This window comes from Myripristis murdjan, chromosome 12 (assembly GCF_902150065.1).
Source record: "Myripristis murdjan chromosome 12, fMyrMur1.1, whole genome shotgun sequence".
NCBI classification, from domain to species: Eukaryota; Metazoa; Chordata; class Actinopteri; order Holocentriformes; family Holocentridae; genus Myripristis; species Myripristis murdjan.
In genome coordinates this window covers 9,879,532-9,895,765 of record NC_043991.1, presented here as the reverse complement: position 1 = coordinate 9,895,765, position 16,234 = coordinate 9,879,532, and the positions used below count along the sequence as shown (strand labels likewise).

The 16,234-nt window shown below is 41.0% G+C and overlaps 1 protein-coding gene across 1 annotated transcript in view; it reads left to right on the top strand.

The window, feature by feature from the left end:
- vav2 (vav 2 guanine nucleotide exchange factor) overlaps window positions 1-16,234 on the top strand; it is a 197,833-nt gene that overhangs the window by 138,793 nt on the left and 42,806 nt on the right. The window contains exons 3-4 of the mRNA XM_030064977.1: window positions 296-354; window positions 11,058-11,126. Coding sequence (XP_029920837.1) covers window positions 296-354; window positions 11,058-11,126 — 128 coding nt within the window. The remainder of the gene's footprint in view (window positions 1-295; window positions 355-11,057; window positions 11,127-16,234) is intronic.

The window sequence follows — 16,234 nt, the reverse complement described above, 5'->3', positions numbered from 1 at the left end:
TATGAAGATAAAGTGAAGCGGCACCCATCCGTGACTAAACACCACATGTCTATGGATGTCATCATTAACATGGTGGCCCTGCGTTACGTTTACACACAGATCTGCGTGGCACTATGCGTGCAGTGCCACACAGATCAGCAAGAGGGGTTGCTAAGGAACACGCAAATTATGTGCGATAATCTCCCCCTTTGAGGACGGTGAATGCCAACTGAACAACCGTCCTTTCACCTGTCAACACAAAGTTGATTAAGAGATGCTTCTTTGCCACTCACCGCTTATCTTTTCTTTGTTTCAGGTAATCTCAGCTCTGTCAAGGATCTCCCACCACAGCATTGCACAGATCAAAGGCATCAGGTGGGTGTCTTATTTGCAACACCACTCACTCACTTATCTCTAACACTAACAACACTCAAGGAGTCAAGGAAATCATTTCGAGCAGTGAATTCCACATCTGACTGTAGATTGAGATAGAGGCGCCTATTCATATGCGCGGCCCATTCAAGACGAATTTACATTTTTACATTTTATGCAATTAGCTACAGCTCTTAACCCGAGTTCCCTTACAGTGGGAACAAGAATAAGCCCATCATGTTGTCACGACCAACAGTGGTTGCCATAGTTGTCTCGCGTGGTGATCCACCATCAAATTTCACAGTGTTATTTCTAGTAGAACTGCGTGGCCGCTAATATGTGACTCAGAATATTACATTGTATGCCAGAGATTTTTTTTTTTTTTTCTCACATAATGGTAAAGCTGAAAAAAATCCTTCAACCTGCTTTATCAGGCATGGCTTGGAACGGGTTTCTGAGTCCTTTTTATTTGCTCAATCTGTTTATAGGTTGGTGGCTCATTGGCTCCATGAAAAGAAAAATATAAAAATAAATAAAACTGGCTTAGGTAATGAGTTGATGGAGCGTGCCCATTAGGACCCATGCCAGAAAGTGAAGGGAGGAGAGAGAGAGAGAGAGAGAGAGAGAGAGAGAGAGAGAGAGTGACAGAGAGAAAGCTGGTCCTTTGCCATTAATAAAGACAGCAGAACCTGCTGACAGGCTAATTCACCGCCTGTCCAAAGTGCTATGAGGTGTCTAAATCAATGTTTATTTGACCTCAGAAGTGATTGGACTCGTGACTTGGACTCATGACTTGCCTTTTCTGAGTTTACATGAATGCTTGCATTTTGGTTCAGTTTTTTTTTTTTTTTTTATAGTTTTTAATTGCCTGGTCCTTTTTTCAAAGTGGTCACTCATGTCATATGTAAACTGGGCAGGCAGCTCCATCTCTCATTCTTGCCAAAAATGCATTCCCCATTTTAGCCCAGACTGACATGATGACACATGATGATAAATATGTGTGGTTGTTGTTTTTTTTTATCATATTTTCGACAATTTTCATAGCTCTGTTGGAGGTATCTGTGCTCACCATTACATCTAGGCTGTATGTATCATCGGCCATAAAGCCAGTGGGAAACAGAAATATTGGCTGGATAAAGAAATAAGAAATGTTGGACTTTGAAGAATTTGAATTATTTGGAGAAGCGCAGCTACATGTGCAAACTAGAGTATACAGTTCTTTATACACAGTCCTTTGACAGGCATTTGATACGAATCAACACATCTATTCATAATATAAGAAAACATTCAGTTGAAGTTCATCTTCTATGGTTTGTGAAAAGAGTAGGGGCTAGGACTAGAAAAAAATGAAAGACGAAAAAATTCCCTTGAAAAAAGCTGAATAATTTGTCACTAAGCAGAAATCAATCAGGTTTTGCAGTGTTTTAATATGCACAGTGACTGAAGCATGAACATGACAGAACGGTTTCGGTTAAAATACCTAAAAACAGGGAACAAACACACCTCATAGCAACTGTAATGTGCTGCAAATTAATTTAAAAACTCAAATATCGATACTTGGCGATGAACTGATAATGTATCACAAGAGGAAATATTGCGATGTATTGCATTATCGATATATTGTCCCGCTCCTAGTGAAGAGTAGCAGTATCTTTTCATTAGCCTAGGTTCCAAGACAACATGAGAAAGGAAGCCAAATGGTGTAATTAGAAGGGAGACTGCCTTTCAACTACAGGCCAAGCATCGCTGCAGGTGCACTGCTCTGCTGCTGACGGTGACCTCTGACCTCCCTGTGAGAGGAGCAAATGAAAAGATTTTTTTTCCTACGAGGATCAATAAAGCATGACATTATTAAGGAAAGCGATTAAATGTCACATTGAGTTCCTGGACTGAATAAAAGAACACAACCACACATTTAGATTACACTTGGGTCTCAGAAGTGTACCATGCACGCACTGCATAGTATATAGTTTATTTGTATTTGTTTAACTTTTAGTGTCTCTTGATTACCATATTAAGAGATCCATTTTCTGAGATCAGACACCAGTGAGAATGGGTCTCTGCATATGCACATTTACATCAAGCAGGCATGGTGAACAAGGACAAAAAAAAAAATCACTTGTGCAACATTAAATAGTAGTGCAAGTGCAAGGGATGAGTGTCAGCTGTTGAGATTGAGGTGGTGAGAAGGTGAAAAAAAGCCTTGGATTGTCACATCTCCCAATATATCTGTTAAATTTGCAGCTTCTGTCTCTCCACTGTAACCCCATTGTTGCCACTACTGTGTTCATTGTTTGTCTTGGTTTGCTGCTGCAGACACTAAATAAGCATTGATAGTGATTTGCACCTTTGCAGTGAAGAAAAAAAAAAAAAAAATCAAACGCATGTATTCTGAGTGCACCCACCTCACAGCGGCTGCATCACCAGGAATAAGATACATATCTGGTATGAACGTGGCCCAAATCTAATTTAAACAATTCAGATTTCTTGTGTTCACCCAGCTCAGAACAAATCAGATCTGTGTCACATCTAGGAAAAAAAATGTTTGGGCCATTTCAGTTTATTAAGTGAATGTAGGCTGATGCTGTTCCTGTCCATCTGAGACACACTTACATATAGCAGGTGTCTTGTCGCCTTCAGCAGGAGAGGACACCTTCGCACACACATTCATACTCCCGTGGTCCTGAACAAACACATACACACATATGGGTACACATACACACACACAAACAATAATGTGGGGCCAATTGCATCTGTACAAAAAGCAGCTGTCAGGCCATGAGGCAATCCTTTGTCATCCAGGGGCACATAACAAATGCATGATGAGATCCAAGGCCATACATGATCTAAGTATGAACAGGGCTCAGCCATTAAGCAGAGCACTTACACTGCATGTTTGTTCCCTGGTAACTCTGCTTCGGGCAAGGACAACTGCAGTCACTGCAAAGGTCCAAGGACCTGTCAGTCCTCTTCAGTCTCACTTCAGAGCCCGTGTTATCCTTGTACAGCAGCAGTTATATGCAACAGACAGGATTCTGAAATTACTCAAGATATTTTGGCTGTTGTTGGCCGTTCAAAGCCAATTTCAGCACTGTCAAATCACTGTTTGAAGAACACCAAAAATCATACCAAAATTATGCCTACTCACATTTGGTGATTTATGTAAGCCCCTTTTTTTATACTAAGATATTCAGTGAGACCTGTTGGCATATATTCTGCAAGATGCACAATTGCCCTCTTGACTGACTACAGCCATGACAGCGGACAGTTCTACTGCTATAGCACATCTCATCCTACACTGTACCACCCTATAACAAGTGTAACCTATAGTCAGCACAGTCATACCTTCTAGTTATATTTATGCATGTTGCATAAATATAAGAGACTTACACGGATGGGGTTTGGGAAAGAAAATAAATGAATAAATAGATACGGTGATACATAGATAGATTGGTACATGTCAAGAGTTTTAGATAAATGCTTTCACAAAATTGCAAATGCTATGGCAGTATTTTCCAAAGTGGAGTCTGGAGTCCCTCAGGGGTTCTTTAGGGAATTCCAGGGCGTTCTCAGTGAAATTAGCAATAGGTTTCACTATTACTGTGCTTCCTGTAGGTTTTAACAATGGGTGTGTGCATAAAACGGACTATTTTGACAGCATGTTGCACTCTCCGCCCTGTTTGCAGCTGTAGCTTTAGTCATATCAAACAACAAAAACCTCCTCAGCTGGGATTCTTTGTTCGCTGCACACACAGTCACGCACAAGCTCTGTTCTCCCTTGGCCCGTCTTCTGCTCTCTCGCTTGCCCACATTCCCATTTGATCTCTCAGAACCTCTGTTCACATTCACATCTGTCTGAACAGGGCATCACAAAGGTTGTCAGTTAAAAGGATAAAAAAGACAAGGAAAAAAAAAAAGCCATGTGATCGATCTGTTTTACTCTGTAGAAACTTGAATCCTCTTTGTTGAGACCTCTTGCTCACACCCCAGTGTGCACCAGGAGCTGACCTTGTGTTTCCACAGATTATCTACAACATAAGCTCACGCCTCCTCCGTCCCTGGTATTCAGTTCTCCTCCTGGCTGCTTATCTCGTTTGTCTTGTATGTCCTCAGTTAACCTGCCACAACTTTCAACCAAACCCACTGCCACTTCTTCTAGTCTGGATGCATCTTAGTTCATCACTGAACCCCGTGGCTTTTTTTTTTTTGTTTTTTGGTGAGCATGTGTGTGTGTGTGTGTGTGTCATGGCTCAGTGGATCAGGCTTGTAGTGTGCATTAGAGCTGAGCTCGGCAGCGAGGAGGAGAGCAGATGAGGAGGCTGCAGTGCACAGCAGGACTCAGACTCTCAGCCACAGTGTCAGAATGCTCCTATCATCCTCTCATCCCAGCATTCGCACTTTTATCCCTTTCTCTCTCCCCCCGCGTACCACCCCTCCCTCTCCTCACCCTGAGCAGCCACATTAGGCACACTTGTGCCCCCTCACGCCATTGAATGACATCAGACACATTAGTCATTCAAACCCACTCTGCCCACTATGCACTTCTTGCATAGTGCATACACTTGCACTTCTCACTCGTGCCATTTGAATGCATTGCGTGTGCTAATTAGATTAAACTTACTTACATTTCACACTTATATGTGCTGAAATTGACTCACTCACACGCACATGAACTGGGATTTTACTTGATATGCTTTACTTTGCGCACAAACACGCCCTCCCCAAGCAAGACCAGTTTGGAATCACAGAAAATAAAAGTGCAGAGCCGAGTTAAATGGAGGGAAGCTGAAAGGGAGGTTTAAGGATCTGCAGGGTGGACATGCACAATACTGTATGTGGCAAAGTGTACTAGCTGGCTTCAGCTCTACTGCTTTATCGATCTGTGTAGAAACAAAGCTGTGCTCTGGGCTTTGGGACCCCAAACAACTTACTGCGCTGACCATTTGAGCTCTGTTCACACCTAACGACCACTCTGTTGTTTCCTTTTGTTTGTCGATAGTTGTTCATTGGGAATAGCTCACAGTGCGCTCACTCTGTGCAGCACACACATCCCAGTGGCTCCCTTTTACAGTAACTGTGGCTTTTTGAACAGTGAGGAGGCACTTTGACTTCATCACAAACAGAGTGCGGTGTAATAAATACTTATTTATGGTTCTGCGTCAAAGTGTCAGCTTTGCTGCACCACAGTTTTCAGCAGTAAAAGCATTTATAATTCTGCTTTGATGTGTCTGTGTGTAGACCAATAAAATGCTAAGTGGCAAGGTCAATTTTCTTTTAATTAATTCCATGCAAACACAGATCAAAACTGCAGCACAATCGTGTTTACATTCTCTGAATCCAGTGTTGGACATATTTAATGATGTCATAAACAATGCTTTGGGATATTTTTAGCCATGATTTTAGTGAAATCTGGCAATCTTTATAATGCAATAAGTTATTGCTCTTCTGCAGAGTTTGGGTGCCCAACAGGACACTTTGCTTTACCCAAACCTGGAAAACCAGCTGCAAATAGCATCATCATCACTACCATCTGTCTATCAGATGCCTCGCTAAAGAGAAGCAGTTCCAGCCATCACATTAAGGTTAGAGTAAAGTCTGACATGTTAATTTAACAATTTAATTAAATATTAAAATATTAATAAAACTATTGAGATTAATTTTACATTCAATAATCTTGTATGGCCCTCGAAGGATGTTTTAAATTTGAAATTGCCCGTGGTTGGAAAGAGGTTCCCCACCTCTGACCTGGAGGGTAGACAGAGGTTTGTGGAAAAGTATAGAGACTGATACACAAACTTTTTAAACTTTGCTCATCTTTCTGAGCGGAAAACTGCTTCTGTAGCAAAACCACTGTCAAGCACCACAACGACCAGTCGTGGTTTACCAAGGAGCTTAGGGGCTTCAGCCACATCAAGTATCAGGCTTATTGAAAGGGTGATAGAGATAATAAAGTACGGAATAGCCAAGAGAATAGTCAACAGAGCTATTAGGATATTATTATTAACACAAATCCAATTACATCTGATTGCATCATTTAAGAGAAATGAAAAGTGCTGGACTCAAGTATTAGACAACGCTTGGCCCTGCAAAACAATGTTGAGATGATGCATATGAGTGCATAACTCCACAAACTACTGTGTAATTAAATTTTGCACTCTGGGACTCTATTATTAGCATATAATATAATGTGCATTTCATTGGAGGGCACCGTCAAATGTGGGTGTGTTATTTTGCTCTTGAGGAAATGCCTCCTGCGCTGCGTGTCATGCTCATACCAGTGAGTAAGAAAATTACATGAATTAGATGAGACCATTTTTGCGTGATTTTAATGGTTTTAATGAAGTGAAGGCACGTGAAGTATTTTAATGTGGAAAAAAGTAGTGCAGTAAATTAATCTGAGAAGACTGGAGGCAGATAGACTGTGGTTGCAGGGGTGTTTGCATGTGTGTGAGTGTGTTTGTGTGTGTGTGTGTGTGTGTGTGTGTGTGTGTGTGTGCGCGCGTGCTTGCATGCGTGCACGTGCCTTCGGATGACGAGCTGACCTTTGACTAGCCCAGCTGAGCATTCATTAACCTGATGCTTGACACACTCCTTCAGTGCAGCCACTGCTTTAATTACACTGAGGCTAATCGCCGGTGGCACATAGACACAGAGCTTGACACACAAACACACAAGAACACCCACATAGCATCTACACAACAGCAATGATAAGATGAACCGTCCGGCTTTGTTTTTTTTTTTTTTTTTTTTTGTACTAACTCAAACTTACCATTAGCGGTGCAGTGGTTTGCCTTAACCTGCCAGCCGGTTACCGCTGTTCTCTTTTTACTATGACATAGTGACACAAAAATGTGTCAGAGTCAGCTGATACTATCTTGGGAATATCCACAGTGAAAGGATTAAAGAGCTTAGTACTTATTGAGAGTTGAGTGCTTTTATGGGAGATACAGCTTTGAATGTTTGGTCTCTTTCACGAGGCAGTCCAGATTATCTCCCAGCTGGCTTCACAGCCAGTCTCAGGTGCACCGCTCCACCCTCCCCACCACCTCTATTTTATACTGTATACTGCAGATTACAGTGTATCAATCAGGAACAACCCACGTAGTCCTCCATTTGTACAATGGGACTGTATAGACTGTAGGTGTTAATCAGGGTGCCAGGTTGTTCTATAGATACACACGGACCACCTGGCGTCTTGCGAGATTTATCTAACCCGCTTGCTGTGTTACCCTTTTATGTCTGAGCGTCACAAAATCCTATTCACTTGATCTGGAAGAAGACTCTAGGGTTGAAACGTTATCCAAATTAAAGAGCAATACATATGGAGCAAGAGTCTTTTTTCCCCACCTTTTTTCAAAGTCTCTTTCCAGTGATCAGCACCTCTCAGTTACCCTTGATGCGTGTTACTTTTCCATTATACATCACATAATCCTTACCATTTTATACACCGACGAGCGCAATGATCATTTAGTATGTGTAGCCTTGACAGTATGACAGGATGAATACATACATTCAAATATAGACTTTGATTCAAATTTGCATGGTTTAAAAATACATGGTTTGGATGGGAATTCAGGCAGAGGAGGCTGATCTTATATTTATTTTGTGCACATGCAAGCTCAGGCTGAAATGAGCTGATTGTACTGTGTTACGTTCCACACAGTAAGTAGTTTCACTGTTTAATTGGTTAATTAATTGGTAAAAATATGCATTCCTGCCATAGAGTACTGGTGATTCCCAAAATGTAATTGGTCACTGGACTGACTTGGTAATAATCGAGCTAAACAGCATTTTTTTTTTTTTTTTTTTTTAGTTTCTGTTATTCCCTTTTTCACTCTCAATTGGACATCCTATTTCCAAGAAGTAAGAATCTGATTTCTACTGCACCATCGCTCAAAATGACCATATGACCATTACACTATATTTGCAGTTTTGTTGATGCACCACTACCAATGACTTAATGATTACTTCAGTATGTGCTGATATTTCAGGCCCTTAAAATCTTTTGGCTCACTTTGAACAAAAACTCTCCCAATCTAATCCCCCACCTACTCAAATGTTCAACCGCTCTCTAATGGAAACCTGCATTCTTTAGAAAATGGCAAAACATGAGTACTATTACAGCATTTTTATCTCATAATTTCATCAGCTGGATCTATGCTATAATTAACTTGCTTATTCGTCTACTCTGAAAATGTGATTGTATCATTTCAGTCAGTTATATAGGCCTAAGGTGCAATTTATTTATTGAAACAAGACAGTCTTGCTTCAGTAAATATTGCACTGGAGCTGCAGCTGAAGGTGAAAACAGGAACAGAGAAGGGTATAGGCATTGACATACAATCTCGCGGTGGTGATGGTGGGGCCAGCGAGATCCACACTGGGTCCCAGCTTGATATGGGAACAGTCAATAAAGGTCGTAGATCAGGCATGCTTAATGCCTCGGTGAAGAAAAGCCAACAGACATGCCTTGTGTTGGTATCGTATTAAAAACACAAAATACCCTCATGGTGATGTCCACTGTGAATGTGTTTAGTGTTTGGTGTTGTACTTATCTGCAACATTGTTGTATCCATAATCACAGAAGCTATTTTTTTTTTACTGTATTTTCACTTAATTGATGAACCCTCTGATGCAGCTTGCACCTTAATGTTATATCAGTCCAGTTGCCATTAAAAAAAAAAAAAAAAAAAAAAAGTTACCATTTTACCTTTCTGCAAATCAAAGATGCATTGATATGTCACATTTTGAAATTTAGTAACACATTATAACATTTTGTAACATTAACCACAACTTTTAACTAACCCTTAACTAAGTAGTTTTGGTGGCTAACAAGCTACAGTCACATAACTTTAACAATCACATGACATTGACACAGGCTCCACCACATTTACTATAACTGTAAATGTCACTATGCAGTTAATTTTTTGGTTCAGAATTGTTGACATTTCAAAATATTTGTTGGTTTGCAGAAACTTTTTTTCTGGCGACTGGGTTGGTTACATATGAGCCTCACCACCCTCGCTCCCTCCCTTTTCCTACCTTTTTCCCCCCATTTGTTTGAAGAGTGATGGTTGAATCCTTTCAGAGCTGTATGGCATGCAGGAATGTGATTGTGTGCCTGTGTGTGTGTGTGTGTTCAGTTGCTCTTTGACAGTAGGACAACAAATTACAGGTTCAGTGGTTAAATAATACAGCGGGAGTCAAGGTCAGTGTTATAGTTGTTTACCATAGGGGAAGCCAGTGCAGTATAGAAGCAGATGGCAGCAGGATTATGCTGTTGCGGTTAAAACTCCAACTGCAACTTTGGTGTTGTTCCTTAAACTGAAAGTTTTTATGGTAGTTTGTGAGAGCAATTCAGGTGAACACTATTTAACCTGGTAATAGCCTGTTGTGTAATTTCAAAATTACCTCAGTCAGCAAGAAAGTAAGCATTTTCTTTTCTTTCTATTTTTTTTTTTTTTTTTCAATCCTGAATATATGTTTTTTTTTTTTTGTTTTTTTTTTTAATGTTACTGTAGCAATCACCTCATGTGAAAACATCATTAACATGGCGGGCCAGCAGAGACCTAATCATGCACTTCAGAATAATGTTTGCAGAAAGCACATCTCAGTTTCTCTGGGTATCATTTCTAAACAGAGAATGAGTCCATGTGGATGAGACACTTTTCATACAATGGAAATTATTCCCACCAGGCTATCACACATGGATGGCAATGTAATGAATGAAGATTACTTTTTACTGGCTTAAATTGGCCGATAAATTGTCTATATGTGGTATATATTATCAGAAAATGGTTGATGGCAGGTTAGTGTTCCATTAATTTCCAAGATTACGTTTTGGGTTAAACGTGGAATTGAACATGGTTTGAACATGCAAGTGTCACTTTCAAAGCAGTGTGTTGCACGCGTACTGTACACACTGCAGCCATACACACCATAAGTCTATAACCACTTAACCAAGCATTTGTGATTTTCAGCCGCCATTAATTTGACCACAGAGGTCATTCATTTTCACTTACTTCAGCACCCTTTTGCCCATGTAAATATTACACATCAAGCATTTTGAAGAGTTCCTGTAATGAGAAGATTAGAGATAAATCCACATCTTTTAGGAGCTAATTGACTAGTCATTCATTTGAACACTCTCCTGCTTCACGGGAGTATTGCATTTGCTGACACCCCGAGCGGAGATGCAAATTATAAAAACTGGATTGCGATGAATCATTCAGGTTATCTCATGACATGCTGACATTTTGTTTTAAAAGGTGTTCTTATGGTAGTGCATTTTTCATTATAATATGAAGAGAAACTAAAAGTCTCTACACTAATGGTCCATAAAACCCACTCAAAACATTGGACAGAATTTGAAAAATGCACCGGTGCCAGTGTGACTTCCTCTTCTGGAAGACAGTAGGTTTTCAACACACTGTGAACAGAAGTGTGTGGATGTGTTTTTTTTTTTTTTTTTTTTACAAAGGGGCGGGTGGGCACTGACTCCTCTGGTGAACCCATCCTGCTGTGGAGTTCTTTATGTGCCGAGGCTGAGAGTGACAACTTGACAGGCAGACACGTATTACCCACTCTGGCTTTATCTACCTGGAACACTGTTGTATTGATAACATATTCTGTACCCTCTCTAATTCAGTGTATGTGTGTTTCTCTTTATGTGTGTGTGTGTGTGTGTGTGTGTGTGTGTGTTGTAGGCCCTTTCCATCAGAGGACACAGCTCTGAATGAGGATGATGTGTATCGAAGTCTTGAAGAGCTTGCAGAGTAAGTATGCATTTCATCTGGCCCGTTTTTGATTGAACACACACACACACACACACACACACACTAAAGCCCAACTTACGCTGGACACCACTGTTGATAATTGGGAATGCAAAACATCAAATATTGGCTGATGCATACACATCTATGTATATATGCAGCCCATTCATCTTTGTCTTCTGTGGTGGATGTTAAACATGTGGAGCTGTATCTTCCAGACTGCGTGCTATCATGAAAATGCCTGATGCACCTTCAAGAGGACAACCTAAGCTTTAGAAAGATGTCACATATTTGGGTGTCGGACCTTGTGAACTTGAAATAGATGGTGCAAAAAGACGCCTGAAAACTACATTTTGACATTTAATGGAAGGAAGATTCTTAAGCCCTACCATATCACATTAAAATATATTTTTTTACTACTGTTATTTGTTAGAACATGATGAATGCTTTCAGTGGGATTTTAGTGAATTTGAGCGCTTTGAAACATGAAATACAAGCCCGTTTTATGATGTCCACTGTGATGAATGCGGGGGGTAAAAATCATCCGTTTTTGAGCATTTTCACATGGAGCTCAGAGTTCATCGCCATTGGTTTTGATGGAAGGCTTCCGGGGAGGATATGCACAAATACACACACACACACACACACACACACACACACACACACACACATATCCCATTCATAACACCTCCCGAGATGCTCCATAGTGAACTGTGACCGCTAGTTTTGCCACTTTTCCTCGAACTGTCTGTTTACATAAGCGCCTAAGCCTGTGTCACTCTGCCCGTTGCTATGGTGACACCGGCTGTGCACTGGCTTCCAGCCTGACTGCCTTGCTGCTTGCCTTTCTGACTGCCTCAGTGACTGGCTAGGTGTCTGGCTGCCTGGTTTGGTCGGTGGGTGGTTGGTGGGTGTGAAAGAGAGTCAGAGGGCTCAAAATTGGCAGCAGCTCCAGCAGTGACAGCACCCGCTCCTCTCTGATTAATGGAGAATAATTAGGGGCCGCTGTGAGATAGGTGTCATTCATCATGGAAAGCGAGAAAGGGAGAAAGAGGAGCATGCAAGCTATAGATATATGCTCGCTGAATACATGATTGTGGTGCTCTCTGAAGGGTGAGGAATGTGCTCTTGCTAGAGGAGAGGAGTGCCAGCCAAGCGGGCTAATGCTGGATTAGAGTGCAGCTTAACCCAACATACAGCCCTGCCAGCTTGCAACATGGGCCTTTACGTTCATATGTCACTTGAAAACATTGTATATAGCACACAGAGTGGTATAGAGTACCCTTGATCACAGAAAGTAAAGAGCACAGGCTTCTGACTGATTTTAATTTAGCCTATAATTTATTACATATTGTATTCACTAGCCGCTGTCACTTTGTTTCGACCTCAACCCTCTAACCTGTAACCTCTCCTCAGTCAAGTAACTGGTTTTGGCCCCTATATCCACGGCAGCTGCTTTGATCAGCTTGAAGCTCGAGTTAATCTGTTTTCGGAAATGGCCAGTGCTGTTGTAACACGGCGCACTTTGTTTGACCTGTAGGTGCAGAGGGTCGGGTCTTATTGAATTAATCAAGCCGCGCTGCAGCGCCGCCGCTACTCTTGACCTTTTCAGAGAACATGTATGCATTTGATTCTCATCAGTGGACATACACATAATTGATTCATCAGCAGGTCCTGCGCTTAATGCAGTCGGACACACTTAAGCTAGCAATAACCCTGCACTCAAAGACTTATTAATTAGCCTGAAATATTGATGCACGGATGATTTACCATGAGTGCATGACTGAATTGACACTAGGGAAGAGGGCAATGATGAGTAGATTTGACTGGAGTAGACATATTGGAAGATGAGAGTCATATATAGATGTTATTGTTAAAGTTGTTGTAGGGTACATGGCACTTTTAGAGCCATTTGCTGGGAGCAGCAAACAGAAAAAGGAAATGTGACAATGAGGAATCATTAAAAAAGCCTTTATTGTAGCGGCTAAATCATTAAAAACATGTTTCGGCCACAGCTTTAGAAAAAGACAATATGGTGTGGCCCCACCTGTATAGTAGCAAACCTAATAGGAGGCGATCACATGACCTAGAGAATATCACAATAAGTAAGTACAGAATCAAGCCATTACACATGAAAATTATGTGTAAGCATCATAAATAGAAAATAAGCACGCATATATAGATTTTGAGAATAAAAAAGATGCAGGAATGATTTCAGAAAGCATGTGAAGTCTGTATTTACATCGAGACCGGGGTACTTTAACGCATCCAGTCGATGGATCCACAAAGCTTCCCTTTGGTTAAGTTACCCCACATTTTAGTGAGTTTGAAAATGTCAGTGATTCCTTGGTGCGTATAGAGAGCATTTATCACACTAGAATTTTGGTCAGAGGGGGCGATAGATTACAGAAACTTGATCAAAGGGGAGTTTTTTGGATCCATTAGCTGGATGGGGTCATGTGATTGCTGCCTATTGGTTGTTGCAACTATAAGGATAAAGCTGCACCTGTATTGTCTGTTTCTAAAGCCCCGAAGAAGACCATCAGTTGTTGCAACATGTCGGCTTTTTTCATGATTGAGCCACTACAATACAGGCTTTTTAATATTTCCTTCCTCATTGTCACATTTCCTCATATTTGCAGTGCTGCAGTCACCCTCTTAAGCAACATTTCCTGTGTGAGAGATTGCTCATGGTTGAATGTAGTTCATGTTAGAGGTTGAGCAGAGGTCACATACCTTGCTAGACGATTTCCATATTTACAGTATCATGTCAGAGGAATTCATGTCAAGAGAGCTGGATTGAAGCCTCATGCTGTCAGTGTGAGCCCACCTGGAAATGATCGCTGGCACATTAATGATAGGAGCTGGTCCACGCGTCTGTAAAGCGCGCTCCGACTCGCTTTCTGCCGGATCATGTCTGTTTGTGGGCGTGACTGTCTTGAGCAGAGGCCAGGTTCTACCTAATTGAGGGCTCCAGGGTTAATATGGCAAACCTGGACCATGCTTCCTCCCTCTGGCTGTGTAATGTCAACTCTTCAAATTGCTTAACTCGGAGTCCTCCCCGGCTGGAATGACTCCATCTTAGAGTTGACAAAGCATGAAATGGGTGTGGATCGGGCACAGTCGCCAAGGGACATTTTCCTCAGTGAAAGGCACACATAGATTTCCATTCTGAAGCAAATAGTGTCACAAACCCTTTATGTCACTCTTCTGCAGTTGATTTTGCTCCATTAATCCCTTGGGCATGTTGACAAGAAAAGTCAATAGCTTGAAAATGGATGGGGCTCAGTTTATGTACTAGTTACAGTAAGGTATTTACTGTAGTCACACTGATTTAAAGTTTTTTTGTTTTTTGTTTTTTAAAAGTGGGGGCCAATAAGCACCATCAATGAGTGAGATGTACAGTATCTTTGCAGGGTATGCAACATAAAACTGTAAACTATTGCAAAAACAATGTGTGAGGTTATTTGGAACAATAATAAGTATAAAAATTGCACATTTGATTTGATGCAAGAATAAGTAACCATGTTAAAATATGCATGTAGTGCATATATAATTTACACTCAGAGGACAACACAGGGTGTTCACTTTAAAACCTTGCATGTCCATTGGGATCTGTGGTAGAAAACAAATAGGGCATAAAGATCGCCAGCAGATTAACAAAATAATACAGTTATTGCACATAAGAGCACAAGTGCATTTACTGCTCATAAAACATATGCAAACCAAGATGCACACACAACCATATTGGAGCATATCAGTGCAGATTTATAACACTGCTCACACATCCACGTGCTAACAAGCAGATGCTGCAACAATGCAAACAGCAAATTCATGTTGTAATATGTTTTGGCCATGATGTGATTTTGCTCATTTGGCAAATAGTTAGGAATCCCTGTGACTTATAGCAGACTGCATAAAAGAGCTGAATATGTATTTATCAAAATGTTGACATGGGGCAGGGCAGACAAGAGCATCCTTTTCTGATAAGCAAATGATATGAAGATAATGTTGACTTTATCTGGTGGTCTGTGTGGTTGAAAGAAGATCCCCTTGACTGTCAAATAGTTTAATCTTTTCCATTATCTTTATGCCCAGATGGTGCTATCACCGCTCCGTCACACCCAATGCCATTTTTCTGTACATGTAAGCTATGGAAAATTAGCATGGAGGTTATCAGGTATACTGTTTGGGAAACTGAAAGGAGTATCCAGGCATTCATACTTGCCTCTGCACCAACAGACAGACAGGTAGTCTGTGCTACGCTGCAGTGAAAGGAGTTGAACGAGGTTTTGGCCAACCATTTCGGGCAAGTTATTCATCTATTAACATTTATTTTGAGTAAAATTTAATATGTCTGATCCATAGCCTTTGCAATTGATCTGTCCCTGTCAGAAGAAAAATCCTTCTTATGCAGTTGCATTTTCAGCTTGTCAAGTTATCTAAGGCCATGGTTTTCAAACTGGGGGTTGGGTAATCAACAGGGGTCCTGGGAGGGTAGCAGGGCATCACTGTCAATAAGCGTAATAGACTAATCTAACTTTCATGGCATTTTATTTATTTATTTATTTTTGGCAGTTAGACCAACAAGGAAATGTATGTGTGTGATCCTACGTTGATCACACAGTAGCTTTTTAAGCTGACTTTTGTTTTCTATCCACCTAGCAACCAGTTTCTTGCAGAGGAAAAAAAAAATCCTCTCAAATTGGGGTCTGTGGGTTAATCTGCCTCTATTTTCAGGGTCCTTGACATGGAATTGTTTGGGAACCCCTGATACATCCATTTTTTAGTAGCTGCTCCATAGTGTTGGGAATGAAAAATACCTCCTTTTGTGTTTCGGCCTACTTTTGATCCCATTCACAGTGTGAGATAGAAGGAATGGTCGTAAAGATTCTTAAATCTTGAAAGAAAAGTATCTGGTTTTATTTTCATTCACTACCACAGCTACAGCTCTCCCCCGTGGGGGCTTTGGGAGTAGCCTTTATTCCCTAGTGCTAAACACAGATGTTGTGCCAGCCTTGTGATGATGGTGTAATGACCTGGTCCCCACTGACATGATCTCAGTTTTAACTTATCAGCCTCACACATGCAGAGTGTCAGCGCCAGCACGT